The sequence below is a fragment of the Physella acuta genome, unplaced genomic scaffold (assembly GCF_028476545.2).
Source record: "Physella acuta isolate Inbredline_101_S28 unplaced genomic scaffold, ASM2847654v3 ptg001050l, whole genome shotgun sequence".
NCBI lineage: Eukaryota > Metazoa > Mollusca > Gastropoda > Physidae > Physella > Physella acuta.
In genome coordinates, this window is record NW_026732567.1 from 25530 (window position 1) to 53017 (window position 27488).

Here is a 27488-nt window from a genome sequence, read left to right on the forward strand (position 1 = left end):
TGAATTAAAGTTTTAATTTAATACTGGTCATTATTAACACATTAAAGTATGACATTAACATTATATTAAGGTTACAAGAAGTTTGGGTCAAATGAAGAAAATACAGAAAATGCAAATTCTACAATGTTAATAGAACCTTTAGTAGACAGTCATAAAAAAGACTATATCAATGTTGAGACATAATAAATGCGTAAAAGTATGAACATTTCAATAAAATATATATTTATCTGAATATGGTCAATAATTCTAGAAAACTGTATCAGAACAAATGCCAATAAATGCACTTACACAAAATTGTATCAGTCTCAAATCATTTGTTAATACACCATGACAGGATTAAAAGAAAAAACAAATCAGGTTCCCCGAAAGTGTTAGTTATACATATATTTTGATTATTATAACAGTAACAATTTTAAAAAATAATGCAGTTTTGAAAACAAAATCTAAGAAAGAATATGTAACAGTAATGCTAATGTGTGTTTTTACAAAAGTATAAAAAGCACAGAGAGATTAAAAAAATATTAAAACTTGTTTACAAGTGGAAAATTACAATTTTTAAATTCATAAAATGTAAGTCCACATACATTTTTTTTTAACTGAGCTAATGAGATTATATTACATCAATTTACAGTCACTAGATTATTGTATTTCATTATTATTTTACATTAGATTTAATAATAATCTACAATGCCACACTTCTGATGATTGATCATCTCCAATGCCTCACTGCTGATGATTGTTAATGACCATACAAAATGACAGTGCAGCTATTTGTAGAATTTTAGACAACAGCAATTAATTAAATGAAAATGTTTACCATACTGAACAAGCATAAAAACACAGACTTAATAATTTGGAAAGCATGAACTATCACTTTAAAATCTTTTACAAAGAAAATAAAATTTGAATTCACCATACAATTTGAGATTGTTTATGGCTGATGTATTAACATAATACTAATAAAACAGAATAAGCAGGTTATTTTTTTATAAAAAACATTTTCTTGTGTAATATTTACATACTAGCTTCTAAAATAATTTTAAAATCAATATTCCCCCCAGATGATCATCCATAAATGTTAGCCTAGGGGAGGTGGGGGTCAGACAATGAGGAGGGGAGGTTTAGTGATTGTGATGAAACTTTTGTAAAGTAAAATTGGAAAACTGAAGTTCAGTCAATATTTTAAAAATAGTAATACAAATTAAAAATTAATCAATGTAGTAGACAAAGCTCAGTGAATATAAAAAGAAATTGTGCTTGTTTTAAAAAACTGCAATTGGGGGGGGGGGGGGGGGGGGAGGGAGGGAGAGAAATCATAGACTGAAGTGTGAAGTTATTTGAAGTGTATGTGTGTGAAAATGTGGAATGGGGGAGGTAAAAAATAATTTTAAAAAGCGTGACATTGATGGATGACCCCTAGATGAAATTTTCAGAAATCAATCATACTTTCACCCAAAAATATACAGTTTGCATAAAATGATAAGCATCACAGATAATCTGAGATTGGGATTTTATTTTGGGTTGTACAATACTAACACTTTGTCTAGCTTTAATGAAAAAAGTGCAGTAAATTTTGCAGATGCAGCCAAACATAATTTGAATAAAATTTTGGTGACTGCTTTAGTAAACAGATAAAAATTAACTAATTAAGATTCATTTTTCAGGAGAAATTAAATCGCAGTTACAACTGACAATAACTTGGTTCAACATTTGTACACATAAAAAACAATAGCACACTTAAAATGAACTCTAGCGTCAATTATTTTTTGTCACTTTCTTTGAAAGTAACAGCCAAATTATCTTCCATGTTGATATCAGAATATGAGAGTTCATCACACTCATCGCACGAGCTTATTTTTTTAATGACAGGATTGAAGGATGCTCCGCCATCAAGAGATGCGTTTAAAGACGTCCCATCAAGCCTGTAATTTATGTTGTCGTTGTAATGCTGAATGAGACTTCTGCTGTGGGGACTCAACAAATTTGCTGATGACATGTGGCTCTCCAAATGAGCTAAGTACAAAGAGTTTCTAGAAAATACCTCTTGGCACACAGGGCAGTGCTTTTGGAAATCGTTCTCATCCATACTCAGGTGTTCTTTCTTACTCATGCCAGCATCTATAAAAGCAGACAAGAAGTTATTTTCATAATCCTTAATGCTCATGGAATGTGCAATAATAATATGCCTCTTAATTCCAGTGAGTGAGTTCAATTGCTTCATGCATATCTTGCATTCACAGAGTGCCTGACATCTGTCAGTGTGTTTGTTACACTCGTTCTGCCATGGGAATTTCAGTCGGCAATACTTGCACCCAAACAGTTTTGAGACTGGAAAGTTGTGCTGTGTTTTAAGGTGGCTTTCGTGAGAGGATGCAGCAATCGTAGCGGGGCATAAGTGGCAAGACACCTTCACCTCCCTCCAGGGTAGCAACAGACTCAAGTCAGTTTCATTGTCTAATTCATCAGTGTGTTCAGCTTGTGGGTAGTACGTGTCTACAGTTTCAACCAAACCATGCTTAGATAGTTTAATCATGCCATTTTTTTCCTTTCTTTTAGGTATCAATTGCTTTCTAATTCCACGAGGTCTACCTCTTTTAGGACTAGTTTGAGCACCATGACCATCTTGGACCTTGGCGGCGTCCAGGGCAACTTCTAACTGCTTTGGGTTATATGAAAAAATGTACGGTTTAGTTTTATAAACAGTTCTATGTTTAAGCTTTGCATGAGCTTTAAGAGATGGGTATGATAAAAATGTCAGCCGACAACAAGGACAAGGAAACTTTGAAAGGACATTGCGTTTATCCACTTTACCATTTTTAGAGATTATATCTGATGGTTTGTGTTGCATAATGTGATCTTTTAAAATTTGACCAGTTGAGTATTTTTGGCCACAAATTCCACAGTTTAAACTGCTAGCGCCATCTAAGATCTCTTCAGTAATAACATCTAGATGCTCTTGAAAATGTTGTTCAGCGTGTCTGCGAGATAATTTTTTATCACACAATATACAAGAACTGCTTAATACAGTAGGTATGCTTTTGATAGATGGCTGATACAGTCCCATATCCTCGCCGTGCTTTACCATATGTACAACCAGCTGGTTGTGACCTTGGTATGTCTTGTCACATATTTTACATTCGTAATCAGTCCATGATGCTTTAGAGTACAGTTCTAAATTTAACAACCTAGAGTTTTTACACTTGTGATACTTCAAAGCATTGCTTGAACTTAAAACATTTTTGCAGCGAAAGCAGAAAACTTCTTGACATTTACCTGCATCATTAGTTGAGTGTAGATCTTTACCATTGGTCAAAGGTGCAGAACCAGGAGCTAACAAAGCTGTGCTTGGATCGGAGTCATCTTGGTGTTCATCTTCAATGCCTTTAGGCTTAATCATTTTGCAGCGAACACTGGCTGAAAGGTGCTTTCTTCTTTTAACAAGAGAATCAAATTTTTGTCCACATGTCTTGCATTTGTAATATTTCTTATATGAATTATCAGGCTCGGCAAACTTTTTAGCAATCCTTTTACGTCTCGAACCAAGGCCTTCTAGGCTGTTATTTGTATCTTGCTCATGCTGGGAGGAATTAGTAGCAGGCTCTTGTTGCTCTGTGTGAGATACATGATGCAAAACAAGAGAGCTGTAGTGATTGAACAGCTGATCACATAGAAAGCATATGTACTTGCCTTCTTCTTCATGGGATTTGCTGTGTTCAAGAAACAAATTGAAATTTAAAAATATCTGAGAACAGAGCAAGCAGGTAAATTTCTTGTCAGAATCCAGTTTTCTTTTAGGTACAGGCGTGGTTCTATTTAAACTCTGCTGCTTTTCTGACTTTTTGGCAGAGCATACATTTGAAGTGTTCTGGTGCAATTTTAAACTTTTCCATGAAGTGAACTTTGCATCACAATGCTCACATACTTCAGTGTAGGGCACATTGCCTTTACAATGATGATGCTTGAACTGCAAAGAATTTTGTGCCCGAAACTTACACTTGAAGCAGAAATTCAGCACCACTGGACATTCACTCTTAGGGTCTTCGTAAAAATGCAAGCAGACTGTATGGGTCAGAATATGGCGTTTCAAAGCACTTTTGTTATCAAATGATTGCTTACAATATCCACATTCATTCAATCTTGAAGAGTTCACTGTCAACTCATCTGAAGATATGTTATGTGAAATATTCTCAACAGAGTTAGAGGTTATACTGGAGACCTCTTTGCTAGCAAGTAAAACCATGCTTCCTTGAGATTGTGTAGAACTACCAGGGGCTTTACCTGTTATTATGGGGGTACTTGAAGCTAAACCATCCATACATACGCTATCTTCATTATTTTCCTGCATTTCAATAAATGTAGAGTTGGATCTCTTAATCTTTGTATGGCTTTGATCGTTTACTTTTTCAAAACTGACAGTACTTCCCATTGCCTGCTGAATATAATGCAACTTGCAAGTTAGGTCTTTATAGCAATGCCTTCTCAAGGCTCGGGTTGTAAACAAATTTTTGCCACATATTTTACAAGCCTGGGTTTCATCACTCTTTCTGCTCCAAAAAGTCTGAGTCAGTGACCAAAAGCAGAAGCGTTTTTTGAGTAAGTGGGCCTGCAGTGCAATTGGATTCTGGAACTTTCTAAAGCATGCCTTACATCTTAAAGCCTTCAAATGAGAAGGCATTTGTTCAGAGCTATGCATTTCTCTTACATGTTGGGTTCGCATGTGTTTCTTAAGCTGAGAAATGCGGTGAAGAACTAAATTGCAAAGCTTGCATTTGTACTCTGCTGGGAAGTCATCACATGAACTGGAATCTTCTGAAATGCTTTCATCATCACTTGTGGTATAACAAAGTCCTTTAGTAGGAGAACTGTAGGAGAAATTAGCTTCCCCTTGACTTCCTTTAGAGTTCTGCTCACCCGACATTTTTCTTAGCTTATTAGGAGATGCCATATTAGTTATACTATGTTCAATTTAACAATTGTCTTGTACAGTTAATTAAATTTCAAAAACTTTACTGATCTGAAATGTAAAACAAGAATATACATATAAAGAGCATTCTAAAATTAAATTCTGTGATCAGTACCATTTATTAGAAACGTGGAGATATTTATTTTGAGTATTCTTAAGCTGATCACTCTAGAAGCTTAATTTAATATAGTGAGAAAGTATTTGGAATAGACTTTTGAGACAGAGTTTTTGCTAGCTAAAGAAATAAATAATTAAAAATAATAAAATTAGGCCTATATATTCCAATAAACATATTTCTCCACCATACATTCTTTTAACTTTTATTTTTATGTGAAGTTTTAAAATTTTTTTATGTAGCCGAAACAAAAATATTCTTAAAATCTTCTAAAATAGGCTTACTAACTCAATAACATGTGTACAGTGCAATGCTAATTATTTAGCATAAACAGGGATTTTTTTTTGGAAATGTATGATTTTTAATAGTAAGCCTAAAGCAAGAAATTTTATAATATAAAATAAGTGAGTAGGCCTACTGATTTACCACTCACCGTAAACAAGTTCCCAACTTTAAAAAAAATCTTTTTGAATCAAAATAAAAAAAATAGTCTCAATTGACAGATGTTTACCATTTATAAAAACCTTATACGGTTTAATGCACTAATAATTCTAAAAATGAATATTAGGCCTAGGCTTAATAATAAAAATGAAAGTGGGCAACATATTGGGGCTTAATGTAGCCTTAATATTACAAATATTTCTAGGGGTCAATTGTGATTTTACTTTATAAATTATAGAAAATGTATTAGGCTATTCTTTTCTTATTCTGTCTTAGTGAGTTTAAAATCTTGTTACTATACTAAAGTCGATATGCTTTTACGGTTTATCTCATTTCTAGATTATTTCTCGTGTCAATTTTCTTACAACATTAACTTCTACAAGACCTACTAGAAACAATAAAATGTGCAATGTTTGATGCCTTTAATACTAATATATTAATAAATTATAGTGCACCAATCTGAAAATAAAGTTTTTTAAAAGACCAACATGAATATAAAAAAATGTAGCCTACACAAAACACTATTGGGCCTACTATATTTATTAAAAGTTAAATGCCCTAACTAATTACTTAGATCTAGATCTGGTAATTATTCCTGTCAATGAATCTGAATAAGTTATCAGAGGCATCTCAATTCTCAATAGGCCTAAATAAAATAATAATAGATAGGGACTTTGACAAAAATTTCAAAATGATTTATCTAGACTCTCTAGGTTAAAAACCTTTTCCTCCTAAAGAACTACATCAGATTAAGACAAAACAGTTTACTTTTTCAAAATAGGACATTCAGTTTTAAAGTTATGATTTTTTTACTGAATTAAAAGTTACTATAGGATTTGGTGGTAAATTTCGCGGGCAAATTTTGTGTGTTCTTCATATAAACCAACTAGCTGCATCCCGTGCTCCGCCACGGTAAATCTTTTTTAAATGTACCAACTTGGGAACAGAACAAAACTAAACACAACACAAACGAACGCAAAAAAAAAAACAAAAAAAAAAAAAACGAAAAAACAAACACAACACTCATAACATAAACACAATTTAAATGCAATCATATCATACAGGCATATTGCTCACAGTCTAGCCCGTAGCGCCAAATTGCGCCCTTTCCGGTGATTTGCACCCCCCTCAAACTTTCGATTTGCACCCCTTCCCCCCCCCCCCCCCCCGCCCTAAAACTTTCGATTTCCACCACCCCCCCCCCCCCTCGCAAATTTTTTCCAACCCACTTTGGCGCCCCCTAAGGTCGGCACCCGGGGACATATGCCCCCCTCGCTACGCCTCTCCTATAAAACCCGAAGATAGAATAATAATTAGAAATCAGCATAAATAATAGGCAGTATTTAAAATATCCGTGTTTTACCTACAATATTTCACTTTATCCATTCACGCATTTTTTTCCAGTACTTTAAATTTTAAAAATTTACAATAGAGTTTCATAACTAAAACCATTGCGCACCTAATGAACGTGATGACGCGTCTATAATAGTGCTGACACTGCTTAATAGTTGATTAAAAATTATAAGTAATAAACGGTAGGGCCTACATTCAGTGAATAAAATAAATAAAAGATTGCCTTTTATCAATCCATGCTAATTATAATTTTCTAACTATAATTTCCTCTTACACATCCGAATAATTTGCATTCACATTTTGCTAATTATATTATTGCAACACTAATTCCTTCTATGACGAACGTATATTTGCATTCACATTTTTTATTAGCATGTATTTTTAAATTACCTCCTTTGTCAAAAGTAGAAAAAAAGAGTTAAATTAATTTGATTTTTCTACCGTACTGTTATTATGTTATTAAAATGTATCCACTTTTTCTAGGAATATTAACGAAAACTATATTTGACATTGATCCTTTTAATATGTTTTAGCAATGTGCGTGTATTTAATATTTTCTTTACGTTATGCAAAATTGTACAAACAGTGGAAATTATAAAATAGCTCTATGCCACTATATAAACAAACCCTACTCTAATACTTATAATAAGACACTGCGGTGCACTGAAAAGCACAGCATGGTGCGAATGTTTACTTTTATGGTTCCAAAATCTATAGCGATGACGGAAGGAAGGACTGACACACTACCAGCAGCGTTATATTATAGATGCCAAATCTTTATTACATGGACCAATGAAATTTGTATTCAAATTCTCAGAGTTTCAAGATTAATATGTTATGAAGCAATTTAACTTAACATATAGGCCCTTTGTAAAAATATGAAAGTGTTGACAAAATGTGTGCCTTGAGGTGATGCAACCCCCCTAATTCTGTAAAGTGACTTTTTTCAAGAATATCATTATTCTAAATTTAACTGGTTATTAATATCAACAATATGCCACAATTTTATGCCTAGGCTTAAAATAAACTTAAATTAGACCTACAAAAAATTATTCTAGCCTAAAGAATCCAAAGAATAAAATAAAAGGTAATCTATCGTTTTAGGTATGTAAAATCGCTCGCGGCTAGTAATTTATGAAAAAGTTACCTCAATGTCAAGGCTTTAATTTTTAATAGAAGTATAGTATATATATTGTAAAATAGGACTATTTGTGTCAAATATTATAGGTATATAAATGAATAATAAACCTAAATCAATGGCTACAATAGAGGCAAGAAATTAACTTTAAACTGCAGTGTTTGCGAGCAGGATTTGCTATATAAAAAGCGGCTATCTGTAGGTTAAAGTGGCTTCCCCTGAATCTCGAGCTATAAACTTACAAAAAAAAACCTCAAACAAGATGGCTCCTAAAAGTAAATGAGCACGGTTGCATCTGTTGGAAATTTCGCTAGTCTTCATTTTTTATTAGGCCTACTGAAAACTTTTAATTCAATTGCTTGAAAACAGGTGCAGAGGCCTAAATGAAACAAGTAAACATTTTTGTATTTTTCAAAACATAAATCCTCCTCAAAATGTGAAATTAAGTAGATTCTAGCCACCTTTTTTTCACATCACGGGCGATTTTACGTATTGTATAATTGTAGGCCTACCTAAAACGATAGATTACCAAATAAAATAATAATAAGATCTAGATCTACTACACACAAAAATCTAATCTATAGGCCTAAATCTAGTGCCTGGTAAATTCGTTTTTAGGCATCTCGAATGACGGCTTTGAACTTTGTGTTGTGGTATTTTTAACTTTTAACAATTTTTTTTTTAGAATCGCCCTAGTCTAGAATTCAATTTTAAATAAATAGTCTAGAACCGTGCTTTTTTATTTCCTTAAAAGCTACAGACAAATGCCTGTAGTTATATAAGCTACGGAATGCATTAGGTCTTAGTCTTACTTTAAAAAAAATACATCTTATCTAGAATATAGTCTAGAGTAGAGATCTAGATCTAGATCTAGAAAACGTTAATAAGTTTACTTAGTACTTAGGCCTACCCCACACTTACCGAATGCTAAGATGCCTCCATGCACGAGTGCCAGGTAAAGTTAAAATCTTTGCCAGAAACATCGACACATTAAAATTTAAAAAACTTCACTTTTTAAAATACTAGAATGCTAGATCTAGACTAGATCTAGATAATGTATTACATTTGAATCACCAATCATACATGATTCAAAAGGTTGACTAATAACAATTCTCAGTTAAACAAAATAATAAATATGTTTTCAAAGTAAAATAAAGAGAAAAAGAAAAAAATTCGTTTCACACAAATTTATGAGAAATAATAAAACGGAATAGAATGGTGAGATTTTTTTTTTATTAAAACAAACAAAAAGGACATTAGAAATATATCATTTCTAAATTAGTGTTATAGATCTAAACATTAGGTACAAACTGTAAGAGTTACTATAATTTGATTGATTTATTATTTAGGCATGTGGTTACAAGTTTCAAATACTTTCATTTAAAATACTTTTTAAAAACAATATTTTGAAAAAAATGGAAAAGTTGATTTTCTATCCTAAATTACCCAAATCTTCACAAAAACAATACAGAGATTAAAACTATTTAATTATTATTTTAGTAATATTATTAATTGAATTGTTGTAGATTTAGATTTAATCAATTTAATTATGAAACTATGCATTTGCTTCTCTGCGGTTGTTTTTAAATTAGCATTTTTTTACCAAACGTCGTTAAAATTATATATTCTAAATCTAGATTCTATAAAACAAAAGTATCTTACATATTTAAAAATAAAATGATTGTAGAATTTCCATCTAAAGCATTTTTTAAATTATTATTAAATGTTTTCTTTACTTTGCCATTTTAAAATGTTACTCTGAAAATTGGTTTCCAATCTGGTACTTATTGCTATTCACACGTCAGTACTGAGTACACTTTCAGTTCCGGATGCTTTCTGCACATTGGGTCCAATTTTTTTTTTAATGAATCGGGTTTTTCGTTAATGAAAACATAACTTATAAAAAGATTGTTGAATTTGTCTCTCTAATAGAATAACCGAACTGTCATTTTGCTATTGTAATTTTGTTCTGCTCTTCATCCATGTAATTTGCGAAGCCTGACTTAATTAAACAAGCTAACTCTGTTTTATACAGAACGAAATAAAACTATTTTAAATTGCTATTTATAATTTTTTTTATCAGTTATCAACGCCTTTCATGTAAACACCTGCATTAGTGGTATGCGTGATTATTTAGATTTCTACTTATTGTTCAAGATCACAGCCTCTCAATTTTGTTGAAAATTTCTTTTTACTTTATCGTATACGAGGTATAGAGGAAGTATTTTTAATCGTGCATAAAATCGAAATCGAGATTTTCACAAACCTCGGCGTTTTACACCTCACTGAGTCGGAAAAACTTAGTTTTGCAATTTTGTACGTATGTCTGTGTTTGTATGTCTGTGAACACGATAACTTGAGTACCGTTACAGCTAGGTTTATGAAATTTGATTCAAAGTATTACATCAAATTTATAGTACTGTATCAACTTTTCAGTGATTTCCGGTAACCGGAAGTGGAACTTATTCTACTTTCGGTTTTTCAAAAGCTTGAGTACTTTTTCAGATAGATAGATTGTTGTTTTAGGTTTAGTCATTAGTCCTAAAAGACGCATTTCAAATTCAAATATTAACAAATAACATATTGTTTGTGGTGAGAATTAGAAATTTCAATGAAACGTGGCTGTTAACGACAATAAATTCGCCCCTTTGAAAATTCGAGAAGAAATTTTCCTCCAAAGGGCCCTTTCATAAAAGACGTCACACTCCTGGGGAAGGGGGAGAGGTGGTTCGTAATTTTGTGATCAGATGTGACGACACATGCTTGCATTTTATAACCAAGCTTGGAAGTGGATGCACATCTTAAATGGTTACTCCGCCTTTGTTGCTTAGATCGAGTCTGTGTTGTCATCTATAAAAACCTATGCCGAGTCAAGTAGCAGCACTTAGGACTTAGGGCAGGGGTCGGCAACCTGCGGCTCGCAAGCCGCAAGCGGCTCTTTTGATGTCAAGATGCGGCTCTTCGGCTCCATGCACAAATATTAATTATTTTATTTTCAAAACTCATAAAAATATTATTCTGCAACACACGGTAATGAATTATATAATCATAAACATAGACATTAAACACTTGCTAATCTATTAGACTAGTTAGGTACTCCTTATTTTCAATGTACTTCCTATTAAACTGTTCATCCCGAATTGAAACATTCAACTTCATGGTGGATATCACATAGAAAATAAACGACCTAAATGTAAAACTGCAAGGAAAGGAAAATTCAGCCTAAGCCTTGCTTGAGAAGTGGATGTTTCGAAAAAAAAAAGACTTTTTTTTTTGTTGTTGAAGACAAGGAGAGTGGTAAATTGCTTGATTTAGAAAAATCTGAAAAAATATCTAGAAACCAATGCAACTATTAGCATGAATAGCTTTACAACAAACAAAACGAAGGATATATATACACCAAATCCTAAATGTTGAAAAAAAAATGTTAGTGGCTCTTTAAAAACTGGTAAATTTTGAAAATTGCATCTTTTGGCTCTTCCGTCTCAAAAGGTTGCCGACACCTGACTTACGGTGCTCTTCATAAGCAACCTCACACTTTTTTGATAGCTCAATTAAAAAAAAAGAATTGCGCACTAAATAAACGCAAGCACGTTGTGTATATTTAGATCTTACACCTATGTATAAAATTTCGTCCACCAAACTGAGACGGTAATCAAATCATCGGTAATTTAAAAACCAGAGGTAAAGTACCACTTCCGTTTATCGGAGGTCACTCAAAAAATTGAAAGTAATCACTTCCGGATACAGAAAATCGTTAATAAGCTGACAGAAACCTGCCCATACAATGTACTATATCTACTTACATTTAAAATTTCGTCCACCTAACTTAAAAAGTAATTTGCTTTTGAGAAACCGAGTGTAGAGTAAGTTCCACTTCCGTTTACCTGAAATCGCTCAAAAGTTGATAGATAAACAAAAAAAATTGATATGATACCTATAGAATATATATGCAATTTGGCAAGACTAAGTAACTGAAGCGGTACTGAAGTTACCGTGTTTACGTACAGACTAAGAGGCAGGATTGCAAAACCAAAACAAAGTTTTCCGATTCAGGGAGGTGTAAAACGTGGGGATTTTGTCAAAATATTAATTTCGATTTTCTGCACGATTGCAATACTTTCTCTATACATTACGTACGAGAAATAAACATTACGGGGCCTAAACTTGACCATAACCCAAACCCTAACCGTAGAGTCGGATAGGTTGTGTTTATGGTGTCGTGCGATTAAATATTCAAATGTCTAGACATCAGAAATAGGTCAATGTTGCGCTAGTACTGTCAAAAAGTTTTTACTTTTCACCCAGGCATTTTTTGGATCGGTGGCGGGGCACTATCTGGACAAGATCCTTAATTTTTGTTATTATTTTAAAAACGAGAAATAACGGTCAAAATTCAATTTCTAACATTACTGTTTTTAAAATGCAGAAGTGTAACGTCTGCCCCCCCCCCCCGTTGTTTTATTTTTATTTTAATAGTTTTTTTTTTGTTTCTAAATCTAGATTTATCATTGGGGTCGTCCGTAAATGACGTCACACTCGTAGGGGGGGGGGGGGTCCGTAATTTTGTGACGATGTGTGATGAGGGGGAGGAGGGGGGGGGGGGTTCCAGAGTGTGTGACGCCACACTTTTGCAATATAAAAAAGCAATGTCAGAAAACGAGTTTTTGCCTTTATTTCGCGTTTTAGAAAACGGTTTTAATAAACTGTAATATGAATTGATTAAAATACTCTATTTTGACAGATTTCAGATACCATTTTGGAAAAATATTGATGTTTAAAGAAAAATTCAAATGAAATTTTGAGGGGGGGGGGGGTGGTTGTAGGCGGAGGTGTGACGTCATTTTGGGGGAGGGGGTCTGGCTTTTTGTGACGATGTGTGACGAAGGGGAGGGGGAGGGTAAAAATCGTCAAAAAAAGTGTGACGTCATTTATGGATGACCCTATTTCTGTTTACTCCTCATCATTACCGGAGTCTACAATTTCAAATGTTTTACTGTAACCTAAAGTAGGCCTTTCATAATTTCATTTGTTATAAGTTAGGCCTATTTTTATTTGTAACTGATTAAAAAAAAACTTGACCTACTTTTACACATACAGCTGCTTGTGTAAATCTAACTTCCACTTGATTAGATTTTACAAGTAACGTAACTTAGATATATTGATAGATCTAGTTAGAACTACCTTTGACCTATCATTAGATCTAGGGTAATCTATCGTTTGGGTACGTAAAATCGACCGAGACTAGTAATGTGAAAATAAGGTGACTCTTAAATTATATTAATTAGGCCTATTTCACATTTTTAGGAGGATTTATGTTTTGAAAGTGACGAAAATGTTTCAAAGTTTCATTAATTTACATGTTTTTAAACAATTGTATTAAAACTTTTCAGTAAAAAATAATGACGAGCGATGTTTTCACCAGATGCAGCCAAGCTCATTTACTTTAAGCAGCCATCAAGTTTTTTTTTTTTTTGTAAAATTATAGTTTGAGATTCAGGGGAAGCCACTCTTACTTACAGATTGCCGATGTTTATTCATATAGCAAATCTTGATTTTGGTTTATTATTCAGTTATCTCTAATATTTGACACAAATATATCACAATATTCAATATACTTCTAATAATTTATTAGCAATAAAGCATTAACAATGAGGCAACTTGTTTGCACATTACTAGCCAATTTTACTTTTACGCATCTAAAACGATAGATTACCAGATCTAGTCTAGATGTTCTTTAATTTACAATACAGATCTACTCACTAGTTCTAGAGTCTAGTACTCATTATACGGTATCTAGATGTCTGAATTCTAGATCTAGAACACAATCTCTATTGAATCTAGATTTAGAATCTTTATCTACTATCTATATTCTAGATCTATATTCTATATAGATCTAGAATAGATCTATAGTATTCTAAATTCTAACTAGATCTATAGACTAATAGGCCTACGGTAGATTAAAAAAAAATTCCTTTGTAACACAACTTTATATAGAATTATTACTTAAAGTTAATTAATAGCTTATTTTTATATTTTTATTATTAATTATTATTTAGGGCCTACTAAAAATTAAATAGTCCGTTACTCAACTGTATTTAAATAATAAATGTGGGCGATTTCAAGTATTATATGTAGATCTATATCTGAATATCTAGAGTATTCTAGAGCTAGAGTATTCTAGACTAGATCTAGATCTAGCTAGAATCTAGAACTTTCTAATGTTTTTGGATTTACAGTAAATTTTACTTTTACTTTCTTAGCCGGCAATGATGCGTGGTTTTTTTTTTTTTTTTTTTTTTTAATTAGGCCCCGTTTAAGTTATAAAGTAGTTAAGCAATTAATTAGCATTTAAAAAATATCAGAACCAACGTCATATTAATAAATAATAATAATATAATATTATTTTATAATTAGGTTAGGACTAGAATCTAGAGAATCTATAGGCCTATTCTTTTTGTTATTTGTAAGCCTAATTTTATTTTATTATTAAGCCTGCAGATCTAGATCTATGAATGATCCATATGATAGTTAGGGCCTATAGCATTTTTTGCACGATCATCAAAAACGTCAGCATAGGCTACTATCTCTATAATCATTATATCCTAAATACTATTACTAGTATTACACTTACAGGCCCTATTTACAGAAATTTTGACTCACTAGGGACCCTTGATGCATTTATTCAGTTAAATAATTAAATATAGATCTTAAATTCAAATAAATTGTCTTAAGACTCTTAAGTGCTATATTGTTATAATTACTAATTAGGGATTGTGGCTATCACAACATATGGGTTTCCCCTAAGAAATTAATGTAAAATGAGAAACTATTGTTAAACAATAAAAATACACTGGGAAAAGGTTGAATCTAAATGTCACACTGTTGTCTAATTATGTACACAATCCCTTATTCTTACAGACTTACATTTTTTTCAGTAAAACATGGAAATTAAATTTGAAGGAAAGCGTGCACTCGTGACAGGTGCAGGCAAAGGTAAGATGAGCATTGTTTTTTAGGGTATCAATGGATTAAAATACTCTTTATTAACTATTTAAAATTGAAAAGAACTAATAAATTTTCTATATAAGTTTGATACATTTTTTTACACAATATTAGGTGTAACTAGGGGAGGGCGGGTGGGGTGGCAACTCCAGGTGCCTATTCTAGAGAGATCCCAAAAATGGTAGAACTAGAAACGAAAAGCTCATTCTGAGCTGCATGATTGAGTTCAGTGGCGTAGCAACCGGGGGCAGGGGGGTACATATGTCCCCGGGCGCTGACCCTAGTGGCGCCAAAATAAGCTAATTTTATCTGCTATTTTGAATTACAAATATAAAAAATATAGGGGGGGGGGGGGGCGCCAAATTGAAAGTTTGTCCCCAGACGCCGGGAGGGGTCGCCACGCCTCTGATTGAGTTATAATTTAACAGCCAAAGTTAAGAAACTGCTACTTGAGTTTAAAGACAATTTTCTACATCACTCGTGTGACACAAAAAAAACAAACAACTGCTACGGGATAATGACTGGTAAAAATTACCATGAGCTTTCCAAATTGAAGCAGGGGTGGCAAAAATGAAAGTTTTTCTGCAGGTGTCTGAATAAGTTGCAAGGCCTCTGCAATATTAATCAAAGTGCTTATTCTTTCACCGCTGCCCTTGTTTCAAATTTCAAAAGTATGCCCTTACTCTTGGCAGTATTAAATATTAAGTTCCCTTTTTGAAAACCTGATGGCCCAAGGGGAAAATGAAGTAGAGTTCACCTGTTTTTGTGACCTCACCATCTGAAGGGATAGTGTGGTCAGCACTATTCTCAGCCTCCTTTATTCTTCCTAACCATCAGAGCTGGGTGGACTCAGGAAAGTTGTTTTCTTGAACCTGGATTTGAACTCGAGACTTCCGGTTAGCAGTTTAGCGCTCTACCGCTAGGCCACAATGTCCCATCTTAAACAACAACATTATCATTGTTATTGTTGTCACTTTTGATTGTAAACATCTCTAGGAATTGGCAGAGCAATAGCTCTAAAATTAGCAGCATGTGGCGCCCAAACAGTTGCAGTGAGCAGAAGCCAAGCAGATCTGGATGCGCTTAAAAATGAAGTAATAATATTTTAAATAAAAAACCCATCAAATTGATACTACTAACTTTTAACATTTGTAACTATTAGACCTACAACTGTTCAAATCATTTTATGTTAGCTAAAGAATTTAATAAAATTTTATAAGAGAATCTTTATAAATAATGTAGTACAATACAATTGTAATTATCTGAAGCAACAAGGAATACATTTTCATATAATACAAAAATTATTTTCTCATAGTAAAGTAATTGCTTTTTATATATGGAGACATCTAACGTGATGCTTCATAACTGTTTTGTTCCATGAAATTTCAGTGTCCCTCCATTGAAATCTGTGCTGTAGATCTCAGTGACTGGCCACAAGCCAAGGCTGCTGTTGAATCTTTAGGCCATTTCGACTTGCTGGTCAACAGTGCAGGGGTTTCAAGGATCGGGCCTTTTGTTGATGTAAAAGAAGAAGATTTTGATTTGTGAGTAATTTTTTTAATTAAAAGATATATTCATTGTATGTGTAAGTTGTTAATTGTATTTCATCTGTTTCTTATGCATGTTTTATAGGTAAAATTTCAGATTTAAAACATTTATGTATAAATGGTTTGAATAGTATAATATAGAGAGATAATCGAATGTTTGTAAAATATAATTAATAAGGGAAAGAGTAGTAAAATAAGGCCCACACTTTCTTAGATCTATGGGTTTCAGAATTGGTTCTTTCCATACGCATTGTATTCCCATACAGTAAAGGAAAGTAATCCTTGGGCACTGTTAAGTAAAACTTTGATGTACAAGCTTAAATTTTTATAATTTATTTGTAACTGAAGAGGAATAGGATTAATTTTAGTTTAAGAAAATAAATTTTGTAAATCTTTTTCTAAACAAACCAAAAGAGCTCAGCAAACTCCAGTGTTGTTTAACCTTATTGATGTATTTTTGTCCATTTTATCTTCAGCATTTTCAACACAAACGTCAAAGCTCTGTTCAATGTATCACAGGTAATTGAATTATTTTGATATTGGAATTTATTCAAACCTTAACTTTAAATTATGGCTTATTCTAGTGCATTGGTTAAATAATTATTAAATACTTTTAATTGTCATAATAGTAATATGTATACTATGGATAATAGCAATATATTATTGCTAGTTTCATCTTTGTTCTTTAAATTAAAACTTTTAAAAAGTATTAGGTTAAGCTAAACTTTAATCAATAAACTTTTAATAAAAAAACATAATTTTGTCCAAAAAATGAGTATACCATTGCAAACTTATTCTAAATTTTAGCTTTGATTTTATATAAACAATATTTCTAACCACTAAATACTAATGAAATATGCAAAGGTTATGTAGTTTTCACATAGAAGTCAATGCAAATATATACTTTCTGTCTCTAGGCACTCTAATACATATGTAGTTAGCCTGAGAACTTAATTAGTAATTTAAAATGTGTAGAAAAAATTGATTCCAAGAAAATGGATACAAAAATTGACTTGAGGAATAATTTTTTAGCATGTTATTTTTTCAATTAAATCTAACAAATGTTTGCTGATATCAGGTGGTAGCTAAGTCAATGCTGGACAGAAAGTCTGGTGGATCCATCGTGCACCTGTCCAGTGCAGCATCAACACAAGCTGTGCGAGACCACGCTGTCTACTGCTCTTCTAAAGGTGCAGTGGACTCTCTCACTACAGTTATGGCTCTTGAGCTTGGACCTCACAAGGTACTTGTTATCATTTTATACCCTGGATGTATTTAGTATGCTTTATAGTTTTTTTTTGTCTACTTTGTGTTTTTTGGTCTACTTTGTGTTTTTTGTTTACTTTGTGTTTTTTGTTTACTTTGTGTTTTTTTTTTACTTTGTGTTTTTTTGTCTACTTTATGTTTTTTGTCTACTTTATGTTTTTGGTCTACTTTGTGTTTTTGGTCTGCTTTGTGGTTTTTTGTTTGTTTACTTTGTGTTTTTTGTCTATTTTGTTTTTTGTTGTCTACTTTGTGCTTTTTTCTACTTTGTGTTTTTTGTCTATTTTGTGTTTCTCAATATAAAAATACCCAACATGAATACAGATTACACTGGTGTCAACAGGTGCAGTCTGCACCCTTCATACCCCTATTGTGATATTACTGCTTGAATACTATAAATGGTTGTGTTGACTATTAGCTTTAAGCTGTTCAAAACTTGTTCTAAGTAACAGAAAGTGAATGATATGACACATGACAGAGTAACACTTATACCTATCTTCAGTTTGATTACTGACTAACCATTCTCTTCCCCATTTTCAGTTAATATTGTTAGAAAACAAATGATATATTATGTCTTCTTATGTATACCTGAGAATTAAGCGGAATTTAACAGGCATTGGTTTATTTTAGAAAAAGATGGATTATGTATCTATATACACATGATTTACAATCATTACATGTAAGATTAAGTAGATAGCAGAAACAACAGATATAACTGCAGCCTTCTAAGCTCCTTGCCATCCAGGGTTACCTCCTCTGGTCACCTTTTGATCTAATTTTCTTTGGGTGAATTTTACTGCATTATGAATCTCAAAAAATATTTATAATATTTAACATCACTACATTTAGCCATCACCAGTACTTTTTATTTATTGCATTTGGCAATCTATCATTTCCATAGGAGTTTTTTATAACTTGAAAAAAAAACAGGGAAATAACTCTTCCATTTTATTTTTTTTACAAAAAAAAAAAAAAAAAAAAAAAAAAAACAAAACATTAATCTGGGTTTAAATGATTTATATGTTAATTAAAAACCCAATTTTTATAATATGTTATAATTGAGTTCTGTATGTGTGGGAAGGAAATATGGTTGCATTTCATGGTTTGAAATAATGAATGTCTAATGCTTATGAAATGTTAGAAATCTCTAAGGGAATGCAAAAAGCTTTGGCGCTTGAAGTTTTTAAAGCCAGTATTTATCTAGATTCCCAGGCATTTTAAACAAATATTTTTGCACATTAATATCAAATCACTAGCTTGCTTGTCTAACTGATAAGAGATCATGATATTATAGAACACAAAAATATGACTTTTATAAACCACAAACCCACCCCATTTAATGTTATATAACAATTTCATAGGCCACCTCCACCCAAATTATTAAACAGTTCTAGGCCCTCCTCCCTCCTACACACAAATAGACCAAATATCCACAAAATTGTGTTTAGGACATTGGTGTTAACTGTCTTTACAGCTAAAGCTCTTCAAATAATAATAATAATAATATACACAGTTATGAAAGTTCTCTAGAAATTTAGCATTGAACATAAATAAAGTATTAATAATTACAAATATTGTCTAACTCATAAAATAATAAATAACCACCTTTTGTGTTATATAATATGTGAACCATCCCTAATGATACAGTAGTTGTTAAAACAATAAAATGAATTAAAAACAATAAGATATAAACAACCAAAAAAAGAAGAAAATAAAAACTCACCAATTGACTTTTTAATATTTTGTTATCCATAAGTTTGTTCCATTATAATATTTTTGCCTTTGATTTAATTTATTGATAGTTCAATACAGTTGTGATGGTCAGTTGAGTGCATTAGGCTAAATTAAATTACAACATTAGAATCAAAATTCAAAATGGAAAAAAATCAACAAAATGTAATCTTTCCTTTCTGCATATCAGCAAAATGTTATCATTCATTTCTACACATCAAAAAAATGTAATTGTTCATTTCTACACATTAACAAAATGTAATAATGTAATTGTTCATTTCTACACATTAACAAAATGTAATAATTCATTTCAACACATCAACAAAATGTAATCATTTATTTCTACTCAAACAGGAAAATAAAACAATGCCCATGTAATGTTTTCAAAAGATATCATAACAATTGCAATTCATAAATGAGTTGGCTTTTGTACATATTTACTTTCAACATACACATACACACATATGCATTTATAATATTGTCATAGCTTTATACTCAACATTATATAATCACAGTTGTAATGTTCACTTGTTGACTGTGGGAAGGTACATAAAGTCTTCTGATGGTAACTGTAGGGTTGTGTGGCAATGGGTCTCTAGTGAAGGTATATAAAGACTCCTGGTGTTAACTGTAGGGTTGGGTTTGATTATGTGGTCTCTAGTGAAGGTATATAGAGACTCCTGGTGTTAACTGTAGGGTTGGGTTTGATTGAGGTATGTGGCTTGTATTGAAATGGTGGAGCAGATCTACATGGGGTTGATAGGGACAGATCTATAAAGTGGTTTGTGAGGGTTGGCAGGACAGATCTACTATATCTATAAAGAGGTTTTTTTATGAAGATGGCAGGGACATTTCTAAAGTGGTTTTATAGCGGTGGCTGAGCAGATCTATAACCTAGATTATTTAGTGTTGACAGGGACAGATCTGATAGTGAGAATAGGCACCGTTGAGCTACTGTGATGGGTAGATAGTTCTAGAAAGTGAATTGTACAGAGAGAACAGGAAGAGATATGTAGTGAAGTGTATGTTGACAGGAGTATATCTAGATTGTGGTGTAGACACATATGTAGGTACCACATGATGTGTATGTTGACAGGAGTATATCTAGATTGTGGTGTAGCCACACATGTATGTACCAAGTTAGTGTATGTTGACAGGAGTATATCTAGATTGTGGTGTAGCCACACATGTATGTACCACGTGATGGGTATGTTGACAGGATTATATCTAGATTGTGGTGTAGCCACATATGTAGGTACCACATGATGTGTATGTTGACAGGAGTATATCTAGATTGTGGTGTAGCCACACATGTATGTACCACATGATTTGTATGTTGACAGGAGTATATCTAGATTGTGGTGTAGCCACACATGTATGTACCACATGATTTGTATGTTGACAGGAGTATATCTAGATTGCGGTGTAGCCACACGTGTATGTACCACATGATTTGTATGTTGACAGGAGTATATCTAGATTGTGGTGTAGCCACACGTGTATGTACCAGGTGATGTGTATGTTGACAGGAGTATATCTACATTGTGGTGTAGCCACACATGTATGTAAATGTGATGTGTATGTTGACATGAGTATATCTAGATTGTGGTGTAGCCACACATGTATGTAAATGTGATGTGTATGTTGACATGAGTATATCTAGATTGTGGTGTAGCCACACATGTATGTACCACGTGATGTGTATGTTGACATGAGTATATCTAGATTGTGGTGTAGCCACACATGTATGTACCACGTGATGTGTATGTCAACAGGAGTATATCTAGATTGTGGTGTAGCAACACGTGTATGTTCCACGTGATGTGTATGTCAACAGGAGTATATCTAGATAGTCGTGTAGCCACACATGTAATGTATTTCTAATTTCACTACCTTGAGAGTACGATCCTTTACTGTGTGACCATGGCTGGTATAGGGTTTCATGCCTCATTGGTCCAACTGCTGATATTATAGTGTGCCTGTGTGCTGTGTGACTTGTACATTATCGATAGGAGAGGGTTTGATCCTTGACCATCAAACGTAGTTGTGGTCTGTTATAGTGCGTTGGATTTTGACCTTTGACTCTGCATTTCATGTTTTACACTAGTGGTCTCCATGAGGCCACGGCTTACAGTAGGTTTTGATCCCCGACCCTCCATCTCACGTAATTTGACAGCTGTCCACTACTTGACCACGATCTCGCACCAGCAGGTTTTGATCCGAGGTCCTCCATCTCACGTGTTTCAACAGCCGTCCACTACTTGACCACGACCTTTACATAGACGGCACCAACAGGTTTTGATCCCCCAGCCTCCAGTACACATCCCCGACCCTCCACTCCTCAGCGTTGTACGAGTTGAGCTTGATGCCAGACCTGACCTCGTGGGGAACGTACCCCCTGTCGGCCAGGAAATGGCCGAGCGCCCTGATCTCGCCAGGTCTGCAGGTCGTCTGCTGGCGGTGCTGCCTGTCTGTCATCTGGCGCCACTCCATGAACAAGTAAGGCACTTTGATGGCGGAGAAGAACTCGCTCCCCGTGGCTAGGGCTTTACACTCGTAGCCTTCTGTCAACAAACATGTTATCTATTATGTATTGTGGCGTGTATGTTATAAATACATTTATATTCTTAATTCAGTGTAAGACAAAGGATATCCAAAAATATTGTTTTAATATTACTTTTATAGCTTGCCGTATTGGCCGATTGACTCGAAGTTATACTTTTTGACTCCACTTTTGTTTTTATTTAACACACGTTTGTACATTACTTGGACTTTTACGTAACATATATGTGTACATCGGAGTAACATAATACCTGGGCATTTTGTGTAACAGGGCGTTATGGTAACCTTCGGCACTGAGGTAGCCTCTCTATATACTTGTGCATTGAGGTAACCTACGTATATATTTGGCACTAATGTTACCTACCTGTACCTGGACACCTACTTAAACACCTGGGCATTAAGGTAACCAGTCTATATACCCGATGATGGCCACCTATATACCTTGACAAGTAACCTACCTGTGTAACTGATAACCTACCTATGTAACTGATAACCTACCTATATCTATCTTGATGATGGCCACCTACATACCTGTCATACAGGTAACCTACCTGTGTAACTGATAACCTACCTGTGTAACTGATAACCTACCTGTGTAACTGATAACCTACCTGTGTAACTGATAACCTACCTGTGTAACTGATAACCTACCTGTGTAACTGATAACCTACCTGTGTAACTGATAACCTACCTATATCTATCTTGATGATGACCCCCTACATACCTGGGCATACAGGTAACCTACCTGTGTAACTAATAACCTACCTGTGTAACTGAAAACCTACCTATATCTATCTTGATGATGACCCACTACATACCTGGGCATACAGGTAACCTACCTGTGTAACTGATAACCTACCTGTATCTACCTTAATGATGGCCACCTACATACCTGTCATACAGGTAATCTACCTATGTAACAGATAACCTACCTATATCTTGATGATGGCCACCTTTATACCTGGACATACAGGTAACCTACTTGTGTACCTGATAACCTACCTATATCTATCTTGATGATGGCTACCCGCGTGGTCACCACATAAAGTAGATCATCCAGCGTTAACGTAGCCACAGAACAGTCATCATCCCGGCTTGCTGTCTCCCGACCAAACGCCCAGGGACGGCCGCAGTTCTCTAGAACATGTATCCCCCCTTGGTTGTCCTCATTACGTGACAGGCTTATATTTCTGTGGCCGTCGGACAAGGCGTTGGCCAGTAGGACTATGTTGTCACTCCAAGGGTCGGACCTAGTCCCCGCGACAAACCGTTTTATGTTCTCAAACTGCGGCTCCAGGGCCACGACTTTATGCCCCATAGCCGAGGCTAGAAGACTGTAGTATCCCAAATTGGCGCCAACGTCTATCACCGTCGCCGTAGGGTGGCGCTCGAGCGCGGTTTGAAAAGCGGAAGTGATGTAAGGCTCCCATAATCCGCTGGAAAGCAGGGACACGGAGATGAACTTGTCTCGGTGCGGGGGGTAGGTGCACACGGTGGGACGTCTTGGAGACCACGCACCGGAAGTTAGTGTCCTTGACCTCGACATGGTGGAGCTTCCACCGGGACCGGAGATCCACCACGCGGAACCTGGCCGGGAGCGAGGACTGCGTGTCGAAGATGTGGAAGAGGTGGCGGTGACTGGAGGAGAAGTTGCGGGGCGAGTCCTCCCCGGGGGGCAGCAGGGGTCGGAGTGTGTCCTCCACGCGCAGATCCTCGTCCCACGGGGTCCATCCAAGGTGGAGCAGGAGGGTCAGTAGCAGGGCCGCCGTGGCTACCACACAGCATGCTGTGGAGGGGAGGGGGGAAAAGATGATTAGTGTTAAAACAAAATGTTCAGAATTTAGATCAGTCGATCCTAACCTCAGTTTCTTCCAGGCATCTCTTCGGGATGACCCCCCCCCCCCAAGAAAGTCTTTTATATAGCAAACATCTGCCTAACCTGGGTGGGGGTTTGGTGATTTTAGTCTCAGCGGTTGGGGTAAGGTCAAGACACACATCTGACTCATAAGATTCTCGAATGGATTTTGTTAGTATGGAAGATTGAACAATTAAGAAGGGTTCTTTAGCGAAATAAATCCGACTTTATGTACTAACATCCTTGCTGTTCTAGTGTGTGTGGAGAAGATCTCCATAAATGGCTTCACGTGCATACTAGTATTTTGATGAAACGATGATAATTGTGGACTCACGTAAATGGAATGGTGTGCGGGACGTCGTTTCAAATGTGGATTGTTGGGATTTTCTTTAGAGATTTGGCGATTGTGGGTAGAGGCAAAATTCGGCAGAAAAATTGTAACGCTCTTAAAAGTAGGCCTATAGCCACGTTTCTGTAGGACCCTTTTATGTACGACCCCATTTATATACGGTCCATGTACGTCGACCATGTGCACGTGTTTATGTTAATTCAATAATTCAAATGGACGTCTATTTAACTGACTCATGCAGGTCAAACGTTTCCTTTAATCTAATGAAGTTGAAACTGATTTATTTCATGTTACAGCGGCGCTTCAGGTTATTGATGGCACATGCCAATAGCACCTGCAGAACTGTTCCTTTTTTATTTCCTTTTATTTTTTATTTACTTTCTTGTATACGGAGTATAGGGAGAATTATTGTAATCGTATCCACACAAAAAATCAAATGATATTTTGACAGCTTCCGACGTTTTACACTTTCCTACTTTCTAGAATATGGAGGACGTAGTTTGAGTCAGAAAAATGTTGTTTTGAAATATTGTCTGTGTGTGTCTTTCTGCCTAAGTACCGTTTCAGTTATGTTGACGAAATTCCGTATATAAGAATGAAATCAAATTTGTAATTTTCTTTTCAATTTTTAATTGATTTTCGATAACCGGGAGTGTTACTTTACCATAATTATGTGTGATCACTATACAGTGAGTACTGTTTCAGTTAGGTAAAAGAAATTTCAAATGTATTATAAGGTCTTACTTATACTTAAATTACTTTAATTTAAAAGTGTTAATTTATTCTATTTTCGGTTTTTAAAATACCCATAATTTCAGTACCGTTTCAGTTAGGTGGACGAAATTTCATAAATGGGTAAAAGATATTATGCTTTTGTTCCTTTCAAGTTTTGAAAACGAATATTCGGTGACTGGGAGTAGTACTTTACGCTTTTCCGATTTCTCAAATACAAAAACCATCAGAATTTAATAATTTTATGTCATACTTTTTTAATGCAGTAAAGTCTAAGAGCTTTCCGCATCTATGTGTTTTCTCGAAAACCGATCTTTATTTCTATACTATGATTGCACTGGAAGTACCATCCCCCTTACTGTTAAATAAGGAAAAAGTTACGGGTCGGGAAAAAAAACGTAGACCGATTTGGAGAATGACATAAGAAGATTGATTACCTCTGGGGACAGCCGTAGAAATTAGCCCAGAAAAGAGTTGATTGGGTGGCCTTTGTCGGCAGTCTATGTCTTAGTGGGACAACAAACTAACGACTACTAGTAACTAGTCCCGTTACGTTGTAGCGAATTCCAGCTGCGATTTTCGTCTCTTAGCAACTCTGCTTCCCCTCGCCCTGCAGCGGGAAGGTCTGAGATTTTTATCTCACAAATGAGACACTTTATCTTGGTAAGTGGTCTTATGAAATATTTCTCGTCAGTTCTCCTGCGTTTCATATGTTCACCTTTGTTGCGGTAATGAGTTCTCTGGCTTACAAAACACTATGTCATTCCCTCTAAGTTCGTCTCATGCGTTTAACAGCTGGTCTAAGTAAGGTAATTAACAATATTGAACCTGTCTTATGGCCATTCAAGCGAACTAATTAAGCGCTGGCGATGATGACGTTACCATGGAAACCAGTTTATTTAACACAGATTAGAAGGTTGAGCGGTATTCACCTCTGCTGTGTTTGAACAAGGCACCCCAGCTATCATTAACCTCAATAGCTTGTGTTTAACCCTAACCCGAGGTTTAACATACGGACTTTGGTCACGAATGTCTGGCATTGACGTGAGTAGGCCTGGTCCATGTGGCGGGTAAAGACGAAGTAGAAGGAAAGAGGTTCAGATCTCTTTGAACTTCCAGAAGCGTGAACTCAGATCTCTAGTGTCACTACGACTTATTAATATAATAAAAACATCCCATTCTACTGTATTTGTTCAACCCAGTGGGGGATGTAGTAGACTCTTCTACCCCCCCCCCCATTCCCATTATTGTGTCTGTCTTTTTTCTTCATCTTTGTTATAACGCGAGGTGCATGCTGGGTTTGGCCAGATTTTTTGTAATGCTGCCAGCTAATACAGCGCCCTCTGTTATCGCTGTCTAGATTGTGTTCGTGAAATATAGAACCACCCTCCCTTTTGCCATATGTTGTATTACCCTATCTATCTATCTATCTATCTATCTATCTATCTATCTATCTATCTATCTATCTATCTGTCTGTCTGTCTGTCTGTCTGTCTGTCTGTCTGTCTGTCTGTCTGTCTGTCTGTCTGTCTGTCTGTCTGTCTGTCTGTCTGTCTGTCTGTCTGTCTGTCTGTCTGTCTGTCTGTCTGTCTGTCTGTCTGTCTGTCTGTCTGTCTGTCTGTCTGTCTGTCTGTCTGTCTGTCTGTCTGTCTGTCTGTCTGTCTGTCTGTCTGTCTGTCTGTCTGTCTGTCTGTCTGTCTGTCTGTCTGTCTGTCTGTCTGTCTGTCTGTCTGTCTGTCTGTCTGTCTGTCTGTCTGTCTGTCTGTCTGTCTGTCTGTCTGACTGTCTGTCTGTCTGTCTGTCTGTCCGTCCGTCCGTCCGTCCGTCCGTCCGTCCAACCATCCAACCATCGGTCTATATGTCTATGTGTCTTTCTATCCATCCATATATATAACCTATGTTGTCATTTACCAGTTGTTTTTTTTTATACATAACGCTATGTCCTATCCCCCCCCCCCCCCACTATACACTAAGTAAATATTCTCTGTCTTATGAAATGCATCCTCTATTTATCCTTTGTCCCATTGGCTTGAAATAATTACATTAAAACGACATATCTGTAACGAGTTTTATTTTCTTACTAACCATGATATCGATCCAGGCGGTTATAAAAACATTTTAATTATACGATCATTGCTCACGATAATTATGTCAATAAAGAAAACATCCCAGAATATTTGTCAATTCTCTCTAGGAACTGCGTTCCTGGCGTCTTTCTTTAAGCAAACAGGATACTCAACGTGGTTTATTTTTTATAGTTTCATTTCATTTCAACAAAATTATTTTTGTATTAAGATATTTTTTATTTAAGGGAAAAAAAGAAAAAGAAAAACCATCATAAATTAATGGGTTTTTTTTCTGAGTGTGTTAAAATATTTAACACTGCTCGTATTTAAAATGCAGATTTAAAAAAAAATGTATATGAAATAATGGC

The 27488-nt window shown here is 34.8% G+C and overlaps 2 protein-coding genes across 10 annotated transcripts in view; one reads left to right on the forward strand and one right to left on the reverse strand.

Moving 5' to 3' along the window:
* Window positions 1-1313: 1313 nt before the first annotated feature.
* LOC131955032 (zinc finger protein 814) lies at window positions 1314-8973 on the reverse strand. Its single transcript, XM_059318955.1, has 2 exons — window positions 8932-8973; window positions 1314-5014 (listed from the first exon to the last, which is right to left on the reverse strand). The coding sequence occupies exon 2, from the start codon at window positions 4943-4945 to the stop codon at window positions 1760-1762; it is 3186 nt and encodes a 1061-aa protein (XP_059174938.1). The 5' UTR covers window positions 4946-5014; window positions 8932-8973; the 3' UTR covers window positions 1314-1759.
* Window positions 8974-9810: 837 nt separating this feature from the next.
* The window catches only part of LOC131955036 (L-xylulose reductase), a 60529-nt gene continuing 42851 nt past the window's right edge, over window positions 9811-27488 (forward strand). Inside the window, exons 1-6 of one of the 9 annotated variants that reach the window (XM_059318963.1) lie at window positions 9811-9857; window positions 14949-15006; window positions 16012-16109; window positions 16405-16559; window positions 17039-17081; window positions 17641-17805. In XM_059318963.1, the coding sequence (XP_059174946.1) occupies window positions 14955-15006; window positions 16012-16109; window positions 16405-16559; window positions 17039-17081; window positions 17641-17805 (513 nt within the window). In that variant the 5' untranslated portion in view covers window positions 9811-9857; window positions 14949-14954. The other 8 variants (XM_059318960.1, XM_059318968.1, XM_059318966.1 and 5 more) reach the window with 8 other exon arrangements.

Coding starts and splice junctions, on each gene's coding strand:
- LOC131955032 (XM_059318955.1), bottom strand. CDS start 4,945: ATGGCATCTCCTAATAAGCTAAGAAAAATGTCGGGTGAGCAGAACTCT.